At 43.2% G+C, this 19,257-nt stretch overlaps 1 protein-coding gene across 1 annotated transcript in view; it reads left to right on the top strand.

Moving 5' to 3' along the window:
- Nucleotides 1-19,257, top strand: part of PTPRU (protein tyrosine phosphatase receptor type U) — a 407,475-nt gene that overhangs the window by 215,605 nt on the left and 172,613 nt on the right. Inside the window, exon 7 of the mRNA XM_070950088.1 lies at nt 2,880-3,173. Coding sequence (XP_070806189.1) covers nt 2,880-3,173 — 294 coding nt within the window. The remainder of the gene's footprint in view (nt 1-2,879; nt 3,174-19,257) is intronic.

Raw genomic sequence — 19,257 nt, 5'->3', positions numbered from 1 at the left:
AATAACACCACATTTTTTTGGGAGGACTACCATAAAATTATGTACTAATGGGAAGATAATTTAATCAAGAATGTAATGCAATAACTTTTATGAAGGATTTGCTATTAGAATGGCAGTTACAGTATAAAGAAGAAAAGTGAAACACATAGAAAAAAATGAGATATACAAACATTATCACCATGTCAGTTAATACTTAGCTGGGTAACCTTTAGCATGAATGACGGCTTTACAACCCATGGAGTGAACCAAATCTTTTAATTCTGCAGCTGTTATCATGTGAAACCAAGATTGAATGATGGCTTCTATTAACTGGGTTTTATTGCTGGGTCGCTTCTGACTAACAAGTTTCTTTAGTCGGCTCCATAGATTTTCAATTGGGTTACGGTCTGGGCTATTCCCAGGCCATTCCAGCAGTGGAATATGATTATCTTGAAACTCCAAAAGACAAGTGGTGTTATTAGCCATCAAGTCTCAAAAATACACTTTTCCCAAAAGGTTTCCACAATTTTGGCCACTACTGTTATGTTACAAGAATCTCACCAGGCTGACTACATTCCCTTGGTAATGGCAAGACAAGGCCTCCAGGATTTTGTGGGAGGTCAGGCCTGTGCTGTTTCCTGAAGTGGAAAGACTCCAGACTTGGGCCTCTCTTCACACCTCCCTCCAGGGGAGAGAGAGAGAGAGAGAGAGAGAGAGAGAGAGAGAGGGAGGGAGGGAGGGAGGGAGGGAGGGAGAGGAAGAGGGAGGGAGGGAGGGAGAGAGAAAGGGGGGAGGGAGGGAGAGGGAGGGAGAGAGAGAGAGAGAGAGAGAGGGAGAGAAAAACACACATGCAAACACACACACCCAGAGAAAGACAAGGATAATGCTTTCCTTGCATATCTTTTGTTCATTGCTGTGGGCGGATGTTGTTCCACGTTACTTATTTATAAAGAGGCTTTAGCAGCACAGAAACCTGCCATCTGCCTGTGATAGTGAACTCTTCTGGGAGAGGGGAGAGGGAGAAGGCCTCTGTTCTACATCTGTTTGACTTGGAATGGGCTAATATGGGAAGGCAGCCCAGCTTTTGAGGATACTCATCGTGGAACTGTACTTCCTGTATGGAGGTGATGGAGCAAGGCTTGTCATGTACGCATGGCTGGAGAATCCTATTTGTTCTGCAGGCCATGTTCTCATTGTATGAATCCATTGGAAGCCATATGGAGGGTGCAATTTGAGTTTATAAAAAGGGAGTGCCCAATTTAAATTAAAAAAGCAAAAATACAGGATTCTTCTCTCCCTCTCTCTCTCTAACTCCCTCCCTCCCTCCCTTTCTCTCTCTCTCTTATATGGTATATGACTTATGACCCTGCAATAAGGGCAGACGATTTTCATGAACGGACTCAACGGAACTTGCAATAAGTGGTTTTGAAATTAAAGCAACATAAAATTAGCCCAAGGGATACAGAGTGCCTACCTGTAGTATACAAATTGGCTGATATCAGCTTGATTCAATTAAGTGTTTGCGTCCTTCAGAAATTGCAAGCTGCCTTTAGACATTAAGTGTGTTGAAGGTGGCTTTTAGTACAAAACAGCAATCATGAAATGAAAGCTGTAAGAGTAAACATAATCTGGTAATGTTAAAAAAAAATTAGATGAATGACTGAAGAGATAGAGGAAATCTGAGGATGATGAGTACACACAACTAGGCTACTGAAGTTCCAGTGTCTGCATTTGAACAATACACAGAGGTTGATAAAGTTAGAAAATTGATTAATTCAGGAACTTGATTCATCAGGTTGTCTGAATGCAGCCCTGCTCTTTCTTGTTCTTCCATCACCCCAATGGAGTTGTCCGCTATCTATAAATCTATAAACTCTAAAAACCTGGCTGTGTTCCAAAACCTGAGGTGCTGAATGTGTCAAGGGTCCCATTTCCTGGCTATACAGGTAGTCCTCAAGTTACAACCACAATTGAACCTAACATTTATGTTGCTAAGTGAAACATTTTTTAAATGAGTTTTGCTCCATTTTACAATGTTTCTTGCCAGGGTTGATAAGTGATTCACTGCAGTTGTTAAGTTAGTAACAGAGTCGTTAAGTGAATCTGGCCTCCCCATTGCTTTTCAGAAAGTCACAAAAGGGGATCACATGATCCCAAGTCATTGTGACTGTCATAAATATGAGCCAGTTGCCGAGCATCTGAATTTTGATCATGTGACCATGGAAAATGCTGCAACGGTCTTAAGTGTGAAAAACGGTCATAAGTCACTTTTTCAGTGCTGTTGTAACTTTGAATGGTCACTAAATGAATTGTTGTAAATTGAAGATTACCTGTATTGCTAACTGGTCAGGTATCTTGCTCCCATATATATTTAATTTGGGTGTTTTTATTTTACTGTTTTTATTGTTTTAAAATGTTTCTAGTATTTTTCATTGTAATTTTTTAAAAAATTCTAAGCCACCCAGAATCATTGATTGAGATGGGTGGCCATAGAAATTGAAAGAGAAAGAAAGAAAGAAAGAAAGAAAGAAAGAAAGAAAGAAAGAAAGAAAGAAAGAAAGAAAGAAAGAAAGAAAGAAAGAAAGAAAGAAAGAAAGAAAGAAAGAAAGAAAGAAAGAAAGCCTATGGAGATTCTCAGTCATCCAGGTGACAGTTGTCCCAAAGGTGCCTTTTCTGGTTTTTCTTTGAAGATGTTTCGCTTCTCATCCAAGAAGCTTCTTCAGCTCTTCAGTCCAGTTGCCTCTTGAAAAAACACCTTTGGGAGAATGAATGAATGAATGAATGAATGAATGAATGAATGAATGAATGAGCGAATGAGCCCATCCACCTCAGGACAGCTACAGTATCTGAAGGTGTCCAGAAGAACAGGTCAACTTATTACTTCTTTGTCCTCTTAACAGAGCCTCCAACGCCCATCGCACCCCCACAGCTTTTGAGAGCAGGTTCAACATACTTAATCATCCAGCTCAACACCAACTCAATCATTGGAGACGGTCCTATTGTAAGGAAAGAGATTGAGTACCGGATGACTTCTGGACCTTGGTCAGAAGTACATGCTGTGAACATGCAGACCTATAAGTTATGGCATCTCGATCCCGACACAGAGTATGAAATCAGCGTCCTGCTGACTCGGCCAGGAGATGGTGGGACTGGCAAACCTGGACCTCCACTCATCAGTAGGACAAAGTGTGCAGGTAGGACTTTTCATTACTTTCTGTATCAAGAAAATCACTGAGAACGGAACGGTGCTGCTTTGGCCACAGGGCAGTATTTACCCGTTTGCAGGGATTACAACATGAAGGCTGAGATAATATCCAGTCTTATTTATTTATTTGTGCCAGTGTATATCTGATTATTGCTTACCATGGTTTTAATCTGATTCTAAAATCAAAGAATCGCAGGTTGAATATTGATAACTTAAAGAAGGAATAAAATTGCCACGGCTCTCCCTGAGAACTGGTTTTAAAATCTGCCAAAACAAACTCTGCTAAAGCACGGACAGTGGCACTCTGTGGAATACGTTTGTGTCCATCTTTTACTGGACAATGACCTGCATTTTTTTTTGAAGGTAAAAGATCCCTGTGAAAAAAAGAGTGTGTATTTCTAGATCTTCTGCACGAACAGTACCAAAAAAAAGTGCTTTTATCCGGGAAAAATATTTATAAATGGACTGCACGTTGGGGAAACTTAACAATAACTAGAAATATTTGTATGACAAAATGTGGTTTGCTCAGCGAGACGTAAATTAACAATTACACATATTAAAAGAAACAGGGAAAAATCTCTAAATAGCAGGGAAAAAATTGCAAATGAGTTTTTAATGAAACTTAAAAAACAAAACAAAAAACAAAACAAAAAAAATGTTGACAAAAGAAAACAAATTTTCTATCAGTGTGGACTCACTCAAAGGCACCCCCTCCCCAAACAAACAAACAAACAAACAACAACAACAACAAAGGGATTTGTCTGGCTAGGTGGCTCAGTGGCTAAGAGGCTGAGTTTGTCGATCAGGAAGGTCAGCAGTTCGAATCCCTAGTGTAGGTCTCCAGCGTGAGCACGGAGTTGGACTAGATGACCTCCAAGGTCCCTTCCAACTCTGTTACTGTTATTAACTATTATTAACTGTCTGTGCAAGAATATTCTGGACACAGACCATGCGTAGAGGTGGGGAATCTTAATGCTGTATTTCCTCAACACTTAACCATCAATAAAGGTAAAGCTAAAGGTTCTCCTTGCACATATGTGCTAGTCGTTCCCGACTGTAGGGGGCGGTGCTCATCTCCGTTTCAAAGCCGAAGAGCCAGCGCTGTCCAAAGACGTCTCCATGGTCATGTGGCCGGCATGACTAAACGCCAAAGGTGCATGGAACGCTGTTCCCTTCTCACCAAAGATGATCCCCATTTTTCTACTTGTATTTTTTACATGCTTTCAAACTGCTAGGTTGGCAGAAGCTGGGACAAGTAATGGGAGCTCACCACAATATGTGGCACTAGGGATTCGAACCGCTGAACTGCTGACTTTTCGATCGACAAGCTTAGCGTCTTAGCCACTGACCAGGGTGGATAAAAATCAATGATTTTTTTTAAAAAATCAAAAAAATAGATTTTTTTGATTTAAATCAGATTTTTTTTATTTAAATTGGATTTTTTTGATTTTTATCGAATTTATTTTAATAAAAAACTTTTGGGGTAAAAATCTATCGTAAGATAGTTTTCTATTTAAGATACATAAATAATTTAGTTTATTCAGCATGAAATGGAGCTTAGTTATGTAGCATGAGGCTGTATATTCTGCAACACTGGGACTATCGGTGAGTCAACAGTAGGTCAAAGGAGTAGCAGAGATGACAGTTGCTCTTTAAAAATTATGATTTAAATTGAGTTGATTTAAATCAAGCCTTTTTACTAGTGATTTAAATCATGATTTAAATTGTGATTTAAATCAACTCGATTTAAATCAAATCCACCCCGCCACTGACTCATCAATAGCTGAGTTTTACAAGTGCTGTGATTCAAAGTAGTTTAGATGGAACACGGTGCAGAGGTTATCAAGACACCAGTGTAAGTACTAGTAGCCCAGTTGTATGTGAATCATTGCAGTTGCTAAGTTAGTAACAGGATTGTTAAGTGAATCTGGCTCCCCACTTGACTTTCCTTGTCAGAAGATCGTGAAAGATGATGACATGACCCCGGAAACTGCAACCGTCATAAATACATGCGAGTTGCCAAGCATCCAAATTCTGATCACTGCAATGGTTGTAAGTGTAGAGTGGTGCGGTGGCCTGGATGTGGAGCTCTCGCCTCTCAATCAGGAGGCTGTGAATTCGATCCTAGGTAGAGGCAGATATTGCTCTCTCTGGGCCCGATGAGATTATATCTGTTGAATAAGACTCCGCATTGGTGACAGGAAGGGCATCCGGCCAGTAAACACTCTGCTAGCTCCATTCAGTTGCCCAGATTCCACCCCGCAAGGGATTATGGGGTCATTAAAAGAAGATGATAATGAATGGTTGTAAGTGTGAAGAACGATCATAAATCCACTTTTGTTCAATCCTGTTGTACTTCAGTCAGTAAATGAATGGTTGTAAATTGAAGACTACCAGTACCTATTAGTTGGCCTAGTTAGGATGTTATGACAGGTTCCTTAAATACTTGGCTGACTTCCAGGTGGAGGTGTTTACCTTGCTTGCAATTAGATGAGCACTAACGACCAACTGGAGAGTGCAAATGCACTCTGATGAAATGCCTCTTTCCGACAAAAGCCAGCTCTTGTGATCCAGATTTATGGTTTTGCTCACCCACAGGGATTGTGTTCGGATGACGAATGATCATTGCATCGGCAGCTGAGCAAAAGAACAGTCAGAGTTGTTGGCAGCAGGTGGATTGATAAAGGCCAGGGACAATGTGGCTTAGCTGTTGAGGATGTCCATGGTCTGTAATTCATGCCTGGGAGTGAGTAGTCATTTTGAAAAGTGGGGCGATGTTTAACGTTAGTGCTGCCTCTGGTTGAAAGGCCAGAAAAGAGGGGAGCTTCAGAAAAACACTGAATATTATTGCAGCATTCCTTCCGTAGGTTTGGTACATGATCTTACGTGTTTGAAATTCAAGAGTAAAGGATGTACCACTGTCCTCAACATGTGACCACAACTGAGCCCAAAGTTTAGGTTGAGTGAGCTTTGCCACGTTTTATGACTTTTCTTGTCACGTGTGTTAAGCGAATCACTGCAGTTGTAAAATTAGTAGCATGGTTGTTAAGTGAATCTGGTTTCCCCATTTATTTATTTATTTATTTATTTATTTATTTATTTATTTATTTATTTATTTATTTATTTATTAAATTTATATACCGCCCTATTCCTAATGGACTCAGGGCGGTGAACAGCGAACTATAAAAATACATGTAATACAAACGTTAATAATAAAAAAAAACCAATTAAAATATACTAAACATTCTGGTCCTAGATAATTCAAGACATCCCAGTTTAAAATAAAATCAAAAAGTAATATAAAGGGAAAGTTAGGCCAGGCCGGCCTGCTGAAACAGGAATGTTTTGAGGGCACGGCGGAAAGTGCGCAGATCCGGAATCTTCTGTATCTCTGGGGGGAGCTCGTTCCAGATGGTGGGTGCCCTCACAGAAAAGGCTCTCCCCCTGGGGGCCGCCAGTCGACATTGTTTGGCTGACGGCACCCTGAGAAGCCCCTCTCTATGGGAGCGTACTGGGCGGTGAGAGGCTATTGGTGGCAGAAGGCGGTCTCGTAAGTACCCCGGTCCTAAGCCATGGAGCGCTCTATTGACTTTACTTGTCAGAAAATTGCAAAAGGGGATCACATGACCCCAGGACATTGCAACCATCATAAGTGTGAGTCAGTTGTCAAGCAACAATGTAAATCACGTGACCATAAATCAGTGGTGGGTTCCTCCTGGTTCTGCCTGGTTCCGCCGAGCTGGTAGCGGTGATGATATGACATCACCAAACCGGTTCTGCCCCCCCATTCCCACCCACCCCCCATGTTATTCTTACCTTTTATTTGCCCCCACCCCCAATCTATTGCTGCCTCCTGAGTCCCAGCTGATGGGCTATAAGGAAAAAAAAAACTGTTTAAACTCTTGCCACGGGGCTTCAAAGGGCTGCCCTACAGCTGATCAGTGGTAAAAGGCAGTTTGGTGGTAGACCGGTGCCTCCAAAAACAAATGAGTAGACCGGTGCCTGCAAAAATAAATGGGTAGACTAGTGCTTGCAAAAATTCATGAGTAGACTGGTGCCTGCAAAAATGAATGGGTACACCAGTGCCTGCAAAAATAAATGGGTAGACCGGTACAGCTCTGCAAGCAGTTAAAAGCCTGGTAGACCAGTACCTCTGCTAAATCCTAAAGAATTGTCACATGATCATCAAGCCACGCCCACAAAATAAGCCACACCCAAAGAACCGGTAGTAAAAAATTTTAGAACCCACCCCTGCCATAAGTGTAAGAAATGGTCATAAATTGCTTTTTTCAGTTCCATTGTAAGTTCAAATGGACACTAAGTAAACTTTTGTAAATCAAGGACTACCTGTGTTGCATAAATGGACCTTAATCCTTTGCTTAACAACTGTGGCAAAAAGGATGTAAAAATCAGGCATGACTTACTTAACAACCACTTAGTTGAACAATGGAAATTTGGGGGCCTAATTGTCGTCATAAGTAGAGGATTACCTGTATTATCTGTTCAAAGATACTATATGTACATTAAACAAGAGTTGTAGAACTGAATGTCCAAATACTTTCTGTGGACATTTAAAGATCCGTGCAACCCCTTCAAATATTACTCTCAAACTGAAATTTGGAACATGATGGAAAGAGGATTTTGATTAGAAACATAATTGGAAGATTATCATATTAAATATACATTTAAATTAAATTAAATTCAGTGCAAATGTGATGAACTGAAACTTATATTTTTATCTGGACTTCACCACTGCGTTATGGAGTGCAGCCCCTTGGGTTCACGTGTCATGAGAACGCAGGAAAAAATGGGTTAATTGCCTAATCCACGATAATTAATTAGCCGTGGGTAACTATGCTGCGCAAATCCTGACTTTGCTTTGTTATAAAAACTGAAAGACGAAAGGAAGAACGTTAGGTCTACATCGCCTGATCTTGTATTCTATTTTGCTTTTCATTCCGGCCTCCTGTTTTTATCGTTGCCCTCCCATCCTGATTGCTCTTCCGTCTTGAATCTCTGTCTCCCAGCTTATTCCAAACCAACTTTTTCTCTTCAAATGCTAACCCATTCATCTTCATCCTCCTGGCTAAAAACATGTTGTTGACAAGCGCATCTCATTTCTTCCATTAAAAAAGAAAGAAAGAAACCATCAAGGCTTTCTGACTGACTCTTAAAACATTGTATTTGTGACTCCCCGCTATCCGTATCCTGCCCTGCTCTAGGAACTGCGGTCTCGGTGATTAATAATAGAATTCTTTGAGTTCATTATGATAGTCGCATTCTCTCCCATCTTCGGCAGCTCTCCCACCCCTGGTACAATTGCTTTTAAACCAAAATGCCCTCTGCAGAAGAAGCCATATTGGTGGGAGCTCAGAAACTGTAGGCTGCTTGCAATGGCTGCAGAACATTAGCTGCAGGGGTGGTCTGCTAGGGATTCGTAGGGGTTCGGGAAAACCTCTAGCTAAGGTTCTGTGCAGTTCGGAGAACCCACAAATCCCACTCCTGGCTGGCCCCGCCCACCCCACTCCACCCCTCCCAAGAGCCCCCACGTGGCCCATTTTGGATGCAGGAAAGTGCAGGGTGCGCGCAGAGGCTGGGGAGGGTGAAAAATAGGCCTAGGAGAAACAGGCCCGTTTCCGGCCTCCAGAGGCCCTCCAGAGCCTGGGGAGGCCGTTTTTGCCCTCCCAGAGGCTTGAGGAAAGCCTCCAGAGCCCGAGGAGGGCAAAAATGCCCCCTCTCTCACCATAGTGCAGGAGGCCGACTAGGCTACGCCCACCATGGCCACGCCCACCCAGCAACCAGGCAGAGAACCCCTTGCTAAAATTTTTGAAGCCCATCTCTGAATAGCTGCCCCGAATCGTGCTAGAGAAAAACGAGGCTCTGCTGCTAATTGATTCTCTGCTTTGTCTGCTGTGTGATTTCATTCACATTGGCGGGAGCAGAGTGGCTGACATGGCTGATAGAAAATTGGAATCTCCAGGGCATTGTGTTGCAGGTATCTCAGCTGGGATTTTTGAGTAACGAGCTTTATAGTGACACTGCCTTTGTTAGCAAGTCAACTTGGCATCCTTGTTATGCCGGTAGAGATCCTCCCTTGATCCCACAGCACCACTGTTTATGAGACAGGACCAACAGTTTTCAGCAAATACCTTAAGGGAAGCTTGTACAACCATTATCCTTAAGGGGAAGACTGCTGAATTTGTGCCAGCCTTCGCAGGTAAACCAGATAGGAAACACGATCAGATAAGCTAATTCTGCTTTATTGTAAAGCTACCTTTGCAGAATCTTGCAAATCTGAAAGTAAAATTCTCCCACCATGACCTTAACAGGCAAAGAGCTTTGAGATGGTCCCTTCTTAGCTTCTTACTCCACCCATTATGCAGTTATGGGTGATGATGCCTCTTATCTGACAGTTCTCTAGGCTGCATCTCTTTGCCCTGTCTCCCAAGTTCTTTCTCACATACTGTTACATCTTGATACATTCATCGGTTTTGTATGTGAAAGGGAGAAATGGGGTTTACCATTATGGTCCATGAACGTTGCTCCTATATATTGCAAGAGAAGTGATCCAAGGATCAGAAGAACAGGTTTTTTTCAAAGCCCCGTCAAAGTCAGCCTCAACTGAAAGTTCTTTTAAAAAGCGCTTTGCTAAAATACATGTTTTGTATGCCAAAAGTCTTGTGGTGCCACTCTTGACATTCCCAGTTCAAAAATCGTCTAGCAGGTGACAGGCAAGGACATTTCTGATGGAAAAACTAAGGAGAGCAAGGATCAAGAATTCAGCTTGATACAAAGCAGTCCCTATAATAAATATTAATGAGGCACAATGACACTTCTGTTCCTTGCTCCCAAAGATATATCTGTATTTCAAAAGCAAGGGTACAACTACAATTCCCAACTTGCTATGCTGCTAAGGACCCCTGGGATTTGGAACTCTGGATTGGACTTCACTTGATTCCTTTCCCCGCCCATTTTTCCCCCCTTTGGATAATTGGTTTTCAGAATCACCCGTTATTTGAACAAAACAATCATTTTTCTATGATCGCTTCAAGTTTGAGAGCAGGTGTGACAGTCTGAACTGAGCGTTTTCTACTGTGCAAACATAACACGGCTCTTTGCAAGCCTGAATAATTTCTTCCAAAAAGAATTTTCAAGGCTGTGAGCTCCCAGCCCAAAGGCTGCAAATTAAGTTCTGGCAAGCAGTCTTTGTGGCACGAAACACCATGAGCAAAATCTTCAGAAATATGAACGGTTGTCTCCTACGACAACCACTCCCCTTTCCTTCTATTTATTCCCCAGCCAGGGAGGGGCCATTCAGTGTCCACATGTGCTTTGCTTCCCGAGTCCACTCCTTGTCCTCCATTTTTCCCCTCTCCTAACTGCTCTGCGCATACGTGCATCTGGAACAGGCCCCAGCTGTTCTTCCTCCTCACTCATATCAGCCTCCAAAGGCAGCTTCCTCTCCAATAGCTGGGAAATGTCAGACGGCCCTGGCTCTATCTCTGTGTCCGACACAGAGCATCCCTCAGAGCCTTCCCCAGACTCCAGAACTGGACCAAGTTCCTCCCCAACCTCCTCATTGTTCAAGTCTGCCGCCAGTTCTGCTGGCAGCTGGCTGCCCACAACAGCCAGGTCCTCTCAACAACTGTGTTACTAACTTAACATCTGCAGTGATTCGCTTAACAACTGTGGCAAGCAAGGTCATGAAATGGGGCAAAACTCACTTAACAAGTGTCTCACTTAGCAGCAGAAATTTTGGGCTCAGTTGTGTCCGTGAGTCAAGGACTACCCCTATGGGCTAACTCCAGGTTTCTGATATAGAATGACATCTTAGCCATCTTATGCATCTGGTTCTGTATCAGCAGATTTCCTTCCAAGGAATCAAATAAATTTCACCAAGCCTGTTATTTAAAATGTAGCCCTATACCCGATTAGTTTAACATCTGCTCCTGAGGCCCAGCTCAGGATAACCTATTTTGTGAACTGGAGATTTGTGCCTATTAGGAACAAAGCCTATACAGTGGTAAAGGTTATCATCATAGTGTGGAATAATGTCTCCTTGAGGGCCTAAATTCTTTGTGACTTTTTAAAGAGAAGGTCCTTTGACCTTTTGCTCAATAAAGTCTTTGAAATTAAATGGCCTTATAGAAGAGATTGAAGATTGACCCTCCTGTTGATAACCAATGGTGTGTTTTAGATCTCATTTTCTGTTTTTTTCCTCCCACACCAGAGAATATTGTGGAAAAATTCTAATCTCATAGGGAAGGAAAATAGGTTGTTTTGCCTTCTTGGCTGTGTTTTAATTAGGGAATAAGAGCATGGAAGTCCAGTCCACCATGGCCAGAGGTTGCAAGGAGTCCTCATTCCTGTCCTCAGCTTCTATGGTTTCCACTTTTTGTTATGTCATCCATGACAGGGGTGTCAAACTCAATTTCACTGAGGGCTGCTTCAGGGCTGTGGTTGACCTTGGGGAGTTGGGTGGGCGTGGCCGACTGAGTGGGTGTGGCCAACTGGGTGGGCATGGCCAGTTTGACACCACTTCCCAAACTGCTGGCATGTTTCCTGTTCGCACTGAGTAGACCAGGCCAAAGCCACGCTGGCCCGATGTTTCCTCTTCACATTGGATAGACTAGGCCAAAGCAATGCGGGTCGGCCTCTTACATTTTCCAGGATGGCCCTGCGGGCTGCATCCGACCACGTCGCAGGTCGAATCCAGCCCGTGGGCCTTGTGTTTGCCACCGCTGATGTAGGAATTCAGGGTTCTCTTACACAATCCTATGTCTAGTTCTAGAATCATTCTGGCTGGATTGGAGACTTGGATAAGGTGGTGGCTCTCTAATTGCAAGTGACCCTTAAGCCCCTTTTGCGGTCTTCAGCACACCAGTGGTGGGTTGCTCCCGGTTCGGATCGGTTCTGTAGAACTGGTAGTAAAACCAGCGGGAGGCTCTGCCCACTGACCCTGACATCATCAGAAGCGATCTGCGCATGCGCGCACGATCCCATTATGAACCAGTACTAAAGGTAAGTAGAACCGATCCCTGCAGCACACCCATGAAAAGGGAAGAAGAGAGACAAGGGAGTTGACCTATTTTCGAAAACATTCGAGGGCAGGACAAGAAGTAATGGGTGGAAGATCATTAAAGAGAGATCCAACCTAGAACTAAGGAGTAATTTCCTAACACTGATAACAATTAATCAATGGAACGGCTTACAGTACCTACGGAAGTTGTGGGTGCTCCATCACTGGAGGTTTTCAAGAAGAGATTGGACAATCGTTTGTCTTGAAAAGTTGGACGAGAGGACCTCCAAGGTTCTTTCCAATCCTGTTATTCTATGTTACATTCTCAGTTTTCATTTTTTTAAAGCAGAGGTTATGGGACACCTTTAACCATTTTAAAGTCTTAAAATGAACTAGCTGGAACATGTTGTATCTCACTTGCCTTCCTCCTGCAAGATAATAGTGCTTCCCTGCATCTGCCCATCACAGTTGGCTATAAGTTGACTTGAAGCATCTGAGACCTTACCAGGATGTGGAAGTATCTAGCCCCACATATGTTTTCCTTCCAGATTCTTGTTAGATTCTTTTTGTGTTATCATAAAACCTTTCTCCTCTCTTTCCTTCTGCTCTCCTTTGACATTTCCTTTTTCTCCTCCCGCACCCCACTTTCTGGACAGAACCCTGCCATATGTTTATGTAGTTCATGAGTGCCTGCACCTGCCATTCTTTCTCCTTTGTGGAAATGCTTATTTGCATTTGATTAGCAAGGGAAGGGGACGGCATCTTGGCAAATTCCCAGCATTTCTCATGCAAAGCTCTGGCAGGCAGGAATCAAGCAAGAGGATGCCTGAACTTCTCTCCGTACCCTAGGGCACCAGTGGAAATGTTAAGGACGTCAAAGCTGGGGAGGCGAGACTTGGAGAGGAGTTGGCTTGCTTTGTTTCTGTCATTCTGCTCTCCTTTTGGGGCCTTTGAGAAGTGTGTCTGACTTGTAAGGGGGGGTGGGTAGGGTCATCAGGCTTCCTGACACTGCCAACTGTGCGGGGAGTTTCTTGATGTGGCACGTTGCCTTGCAGCACCAGTGCTGTGTGAAGGAAGCTAAACACGGTGAGTAGCAGCATCTGCTATCCTGCAGGCACATTAATTGGCTCGCGAATGTAGGCATAAATATACGTGTCCCAGGATAATGTTGCAGGATCCAATCACCGGGACCCGAGGTTTCTTCTTCCAAGCTTTTGGACTTGTGCTTTTGGACCCCAAGGCACTTCTGAATCTTCAGGAGGTGTCCCATCCTGAACACACCTTCTGGTCCTGATGGCCAATTCAGATTGCATCCAGCAACACTCATTGCCTCTTTGGAGTTTAAGGACACTGTTTTGGCTGCTGCTTCTTTGATTTTGTGCTTTTTGGTCGTCTTGACCTGGAATGAAGTAGTTGGAGAAAGAAAAGATGCTTTCCTGATTTCCAGCCAAGTCTGGAGGATAAGAGTGTTCTGCCTTTCCCCCATCAAGACCAATCTTCAACGATAGCATGTTAACTCCAGCCCACACTGGGATCAAGGGGCAGAATGTGAGAAGCTGCCTCAGGCGGGAAGCTTGACTAGAATCCAAACTATTCCTTGTTGTTCGCATTGTGTTAGACCTCCGAGATAGGAGGAGGAGGTGCTGCTGGTGTTTTCTGCTTTGTGCGTCAGAATAAGATAATTGGGTTGGGATCTTCTGCAGCTTGCTCTTTGCTGCTGTTCTTCAAGGATCAAAATGTCTTGGACCAGCTGTGCTGAGAGAAGGCTCAAACTCCAAAACCATCCTTTATGCTACTATTCTAGATCAGGGGTGTCAAACTCGATTTCACTGAGGGCATCAGGGTTGAGTTTGACCTCAGGGAGGGGGGGCAGAGGGTGCGTGGCCGCGGGGGGTGGGCATGGCCAGATCAAGGTCACTTGTATCAGGGGCGCCTGTGGTGGCCTGAGCGCTCTGCCAGTGAAAACGGGCTCCTGAGCTCTGTTTTCAGCTGTGATGGCCTCCTGCAACCCTCTGCCAGTGAAAACGGAGCTCCGGAGGGCCTCCCGCATCCTTCACAAGCTCCGTTTTTGGCTGCAATGGCTTCCTGCAATCTTCTGCAGCGAAAATGGAGCTCAGGAGGGCTGCTTGTGACCCTCTTGAGCTCCGTTTTTGCTGGCAGAGGCACCACGGGCCTGTCCTTCGCTGTTTCCAGGGTAGCCCTGCGAGCCAGATCTAAGCACCCCGCGGGCTGGGTTCGGCCCCCGGGCCTTGAGTTTCACACCCCTGTTCTAGATGATGTCCAAAGTTAGGGAAACTCATTTCAGTTAGGGAAATGTAATTAATCTCACTCAATGACTTTTCAGTCCCAAACTCCACATTTTAGATGTTGAGAACACATAACATTGGTTAATGTTTTTTTGGGTGAGATTGGTCTATCCGGTCTATCCGATAGACCTGGTCTATCCAAATATGGGACGGAGCATACTGCTTCCACTTTCACTTTCGCTCTCCCTTTATTTCTTTGTCGGTAAATTTAAATTTAACATAGTCACTGGTTGGCCCAGTCAGAAGATCAGCATTGTAGTTCTTGGTACATTCAATTAAAAATAGATGTTGACTGTCTTAGGCGAGTGGAACTTTTTTTCTGAACAGTTTTGGAGAACTGCCATCAATCACACTGAGCTAGGTAGGCAGCTAGTCCAATCGAGTATGTCAATTTTTCATGTTCCAATACAAATAATTGATTGCAGAGCATCAGATGTTCTTCCTTCTCAGAGCCTTTACTGAATAGAGAAAATGAAATGAGAAGGAATGAGAAAGCTGGAACGATCTACTTACATCTTCCCAAAGGTTGGTTAAGGACTAAAAAATGTCCCTGTAACTTGCTTTATTTGATTTATATCCTGCCTTCTTTGTACAGGAGCTCAAAGTAGCGTATATTTCCTATTTTTCTCACAACAAGATACTATGGGCTGAGAGAGACATACAGTACATTGAGTTTCCATGATGAAAGGTGGACTCGGTCGTCTTGCTCCAACATCTTCATCAGGACACAACACTGGTTCTCTAACCTTGCTTTTGTTGGTACATTCATTATATCCAATGACTTGTTCAACGTGCTAATTTTGATTTCATTAAGAGTCCCTTTATATAACTCAAGGAACATTATCATTCTCTGCTCCTTGACCTTGTGGGACAGCTGAATAGCCTCTTCTGCTTTAGAGCTAAAGCACTGGGTGCAGCCTTTAAACTAAGGTCAGCTCCCTGCTCTCAATTGTGGTTAACCATCCTTTGATTACATAATCATCAATAATAGCCTTCCTGCTATGTTTGTAAGATTCTTACGGGGACATCAGAATGCGGAAGAGGTTGGATCTTGGGTCTGATCTACATGCTTCTTAAATTTAAGCAAGCCATAAAGGAAAGTATTAATCCACAAAATCTATATGCTATCAATCAATCAATTATTAATTAACTCAATTAATGCTACTCCCTTTCTGTTGCATCTGAGCTGCTTATGGTATTAATATAATAAGATTAAAAACAAAACATAATTCAGTTCATGCAATTAATACATTGATAAATTCCAGAGAACAGATTTTAGGCCTCTGCCCTCCAATAAAGCTCATAAAATCAGATGCGTGTCACTTAACAACCAGTGTATTGGTTAGCAATACAAATTCTGATCTGGGGGTGAAATGCTACTGGTTCGGGGCGGTTTCCCCAAACCGATAGTGTGCGGCCGCGCGGGTGGTAATGGGAGCGACATGGCGCTCCCATGTAACACCTCTCCTGCGCGAGCTGCACTGGCTCCCAGTGGTCTTCCGGGTGCGCTTCAAGGTTTTGGTTACCACCTTTAAAGCGCACCATGGCTTAGGGCCTGGTTATTTATGGGACCGCCTACTACCACCAATAGCCTCCCACCGGCCAGTACGCTCTCATAGAGAGGGACTCCTCCGGGTGCCGTCAGCCAAACAGTGTCGACTGGCGGCCCCTAGGGGGAGAGCCTTCTCTGTGGGGGCACCTACCGTCTGGAATGAGCTCCCCCCGGAGATACGGAGGATCCCAGATCTGCGCACCTTCCGCCGTGCTGTGAAGACCTTTTTATTCCATCAAGCGGGCTTGGCCTGATCTCTTCCCTTTTTAAATATGTAAATTTTAATCTGTTTTTAAATTATTGGGGTATTTTAATTTGTCTGGGCCAAAAAGTTTAATTTGATTTTATCGGGTTTTTAAATTTTGTGTATTTATGTATTTTATTGTTGGCTGTTCACCGCCCTGAGTCCTTCGGGAGTAGGGCGGTATACAAATCAAATAAACTAAACTAAACTAAAATACTACCAGTTAGTAACAAAAATGGTTTAAAAATAAAAAAAAAGTTCCGATGATCGCATGGCACAGCTGATGCTCGGAACTTTTAAAAAACTTTTTTAAAGCATTTTTTTACTACCGGTTTGGGCAATACCTTGTTTCCCCCAAAATAAGACATCCCCTGATAATAAGCCCAATCAGGCTTTTGAATGCATGGCAATATGGCCAAGCGCTTATTTCAGGGTTCAAAAAAATATAAGACAGGGTCTTATTTTTGGGGAAACATGGTAGGTAGTTAAAAAATGCTTTAAAAAGGTAAAAAAAAAAGGTTCTGACAATCAGCTGTGACAATCAGCTGTGCCGCGTGATCGTCGGAACTTTTTTTTTTACTTTTTAAAGCATTTTTTTTACTACCTATTGCCCGAACCTGTATTTTTGTGTAAAGTGTGATAGTTTGTTTTTGAGCTGTCTGTGACTCTATAAAGTTCCTGCTTATTGCAGGGGCCATTTTGTGTGAAGTCCAGCTGCTTTTGCATTGTGTGTGAGTCAGTTGTGTAGCTTTTGTGTTATTTTTGTGTAAAGGGTGATAGTTGGTTTTCCTGGTCACATGACCACCAAGCCACGCCCACCCGGTCACATGACCACCAAGCCACACCCACCAAGCCACACCCGCAGAACCGGTAGGGAAAATTTTTGAATTTCACCACTGTTCTGATCCCAATTATGGTTATAAGTTGAGGACTACATGTATGAAGAACTACCAATGTTAAAAGCAGGAGTCTCATTCTTGGCCATGACTTTTGGGGGTACAGTTGGTGCTTGGTCCAGGTCTGTTTGGATAAAGAATTCTTTTCTTTTATCTGAGCTTGGGAGAACTGACCTAGTTGTAAAAGAACTTGGGTATTAAACATGGTTAGAAAATATAGAGCCCAATATATATATTTTTTGCAATGTTCATTTATTAATTGGAGTCAGTTTTATTGAAAGCCTTTGATCACAAGGCTTTATTTGTAATTGTTCTCTTTCCTCCCTGCCTTGTATAGGGATCAACAATCTCCAGTCCTGAGTTTGGCTGAAATGATGTGTGTGTGTGTGTGTGTGTGTGAGAGAGAGAGAGAGAGGGGGGGGGGGAGAAAGAGAGAATGGCTCTGTACATAGGACAACCTTTTTCTGATCACATAACTTTCCCAGCTTTTTCCCAGAGGCAGCCTGGGGCACAGAGAGTTCTTTTTCGTATGCTTCTAGTTGTGATTGACATAGACTAAGCTGGCATACCTGGGTACATTACAGTTATAATAGCTCCAATAACCTTAGGCAGCTTTGTAACAGCACTAATTGTATGGATGTATTCAACAATATTAATGTGTTCAGACACTTCCGTTACTTGACTAAAGTGCTTGCACGTCTGCTTACATAGGCCCAGAGATGTCAGGCTGCCTTTTTGTTCCTGATCATTTAAATGACATTAAAATAAAAAAAACAACAACAACAACCCTGAAATTCGAAGTCTGGCATTCCCAAGTGACTGAGGTGAATTGATTCTGAAGACCATGAGCAGAAAATGAACGGGTTCTTCCAATGTCAGGCAAAGAAAGCAGTTTTTCATTGTCCCTGTCATGCTGTGTTGATTTCCTCTCTTTAAATTACTCCAGTGCCATCATTTCTTTTTCAATTGCCTTTCTCATGCCAGAAGGACATGTCTCCTGATTTGTCCTAGTCATGGTAATATCAAAGCACATGCTTCACACGTAGCAGGCTTCGGGTTCAATTCTAAGTATCCTGAAAAAAGATTGACATTTTGGAGAACTACTAACAATCAGAGTGGAATGGGGGAGATGGAATGGAATGTTCAGAAAAAGGACAGAGTTGGTGGTTAGCATCCAAAATGGACATTTGACTATTATTATTAGTATATGGTGTTGTTACAGTAGCACGGAAACCACAATGATATTGCTGAGTAGTAGTTTGGTTTGCCAAGGTACTAGCCCTGTTATGGGACATGCTTGCATGCTTCCCAAGATGTGCCATAGGAGGGCGAACTGGCTTCATACCAGAGAGAAAGATAAGTGGCTCTTCCTGCAGCATCACCCAAGGTCACCTCCCTTCCCGGAGCTGCCTTGCAAATGGGCGTCGCAACTGGGAAGTTTCAGAGCCTTCAGACCTTGACTGCCTGCACAGAGCACCAGCTCATCTCCCCATCGAAGTGGTACCTATCTATCTACTTGCATAGAGCATGCTTTTGAACTGTTAGGTGGACAGAAGCTGAAGTGAGTGACAAGAGCTCACCCTGCCACCCTGAGCTAGGGTTCGAACTGCTGGAGCTGAGATCATCTCCAGTGTCATTAAGCCACTGAGTCACTGCATCTCTTAAAAATTTCCACTCAGTGGTGTTCTTTCACAGATTTCCTCTACTGTTTTCTGCCCTTGGACCCTTACATCTCCTAGGAATCTTGAGTTGATTCTTCATGATATTTTATTTTATTTATTTATTTTAATTTGATTTATATGCCGCCCTTCTCCGGAGACTCAGGGCGGCTTACAGTGCGTTAAGCAATAGCCTTCATACTTTTGTATATTTATACAAAGTCAGCTTATTGCCCCCACAAACTGGGTCCTCATTTAACCTACCTTAGAAAGGATGGAAGGCTGAGTCGACCTTGAGCCTTAGAGAGATTCGAACCAGCAGTAAATTGCAGGCAGCTGTGTTAATAACAGGGTGCTTTAAACCACTGTAGTACCAAGGCTCTTGATAGAGATGAATA

The sequence above is a fragment of the Pituophis catenifer genome, unplaced genomic scaffold (genome assembly GCF_029215685.1).
Source record: "Pituophis catenifer annectens isolate HBS135680 unplaced genomic scaffold, rPitCat1.0.hap2 SCAF_9, whole genome shotgun sequence".
Taxonomy (NCBI): domain Eukaryota; kingdom Metazoa; phylum Chordata; class Lepidosauria; order Squamata; family Colubridae; genus Pituophis; species Pituophis catenifer.
Note: the sequence above shows the minus strand (reverse complement) of the source record. Positions and strands in the feature narration are given on the sequence as shown.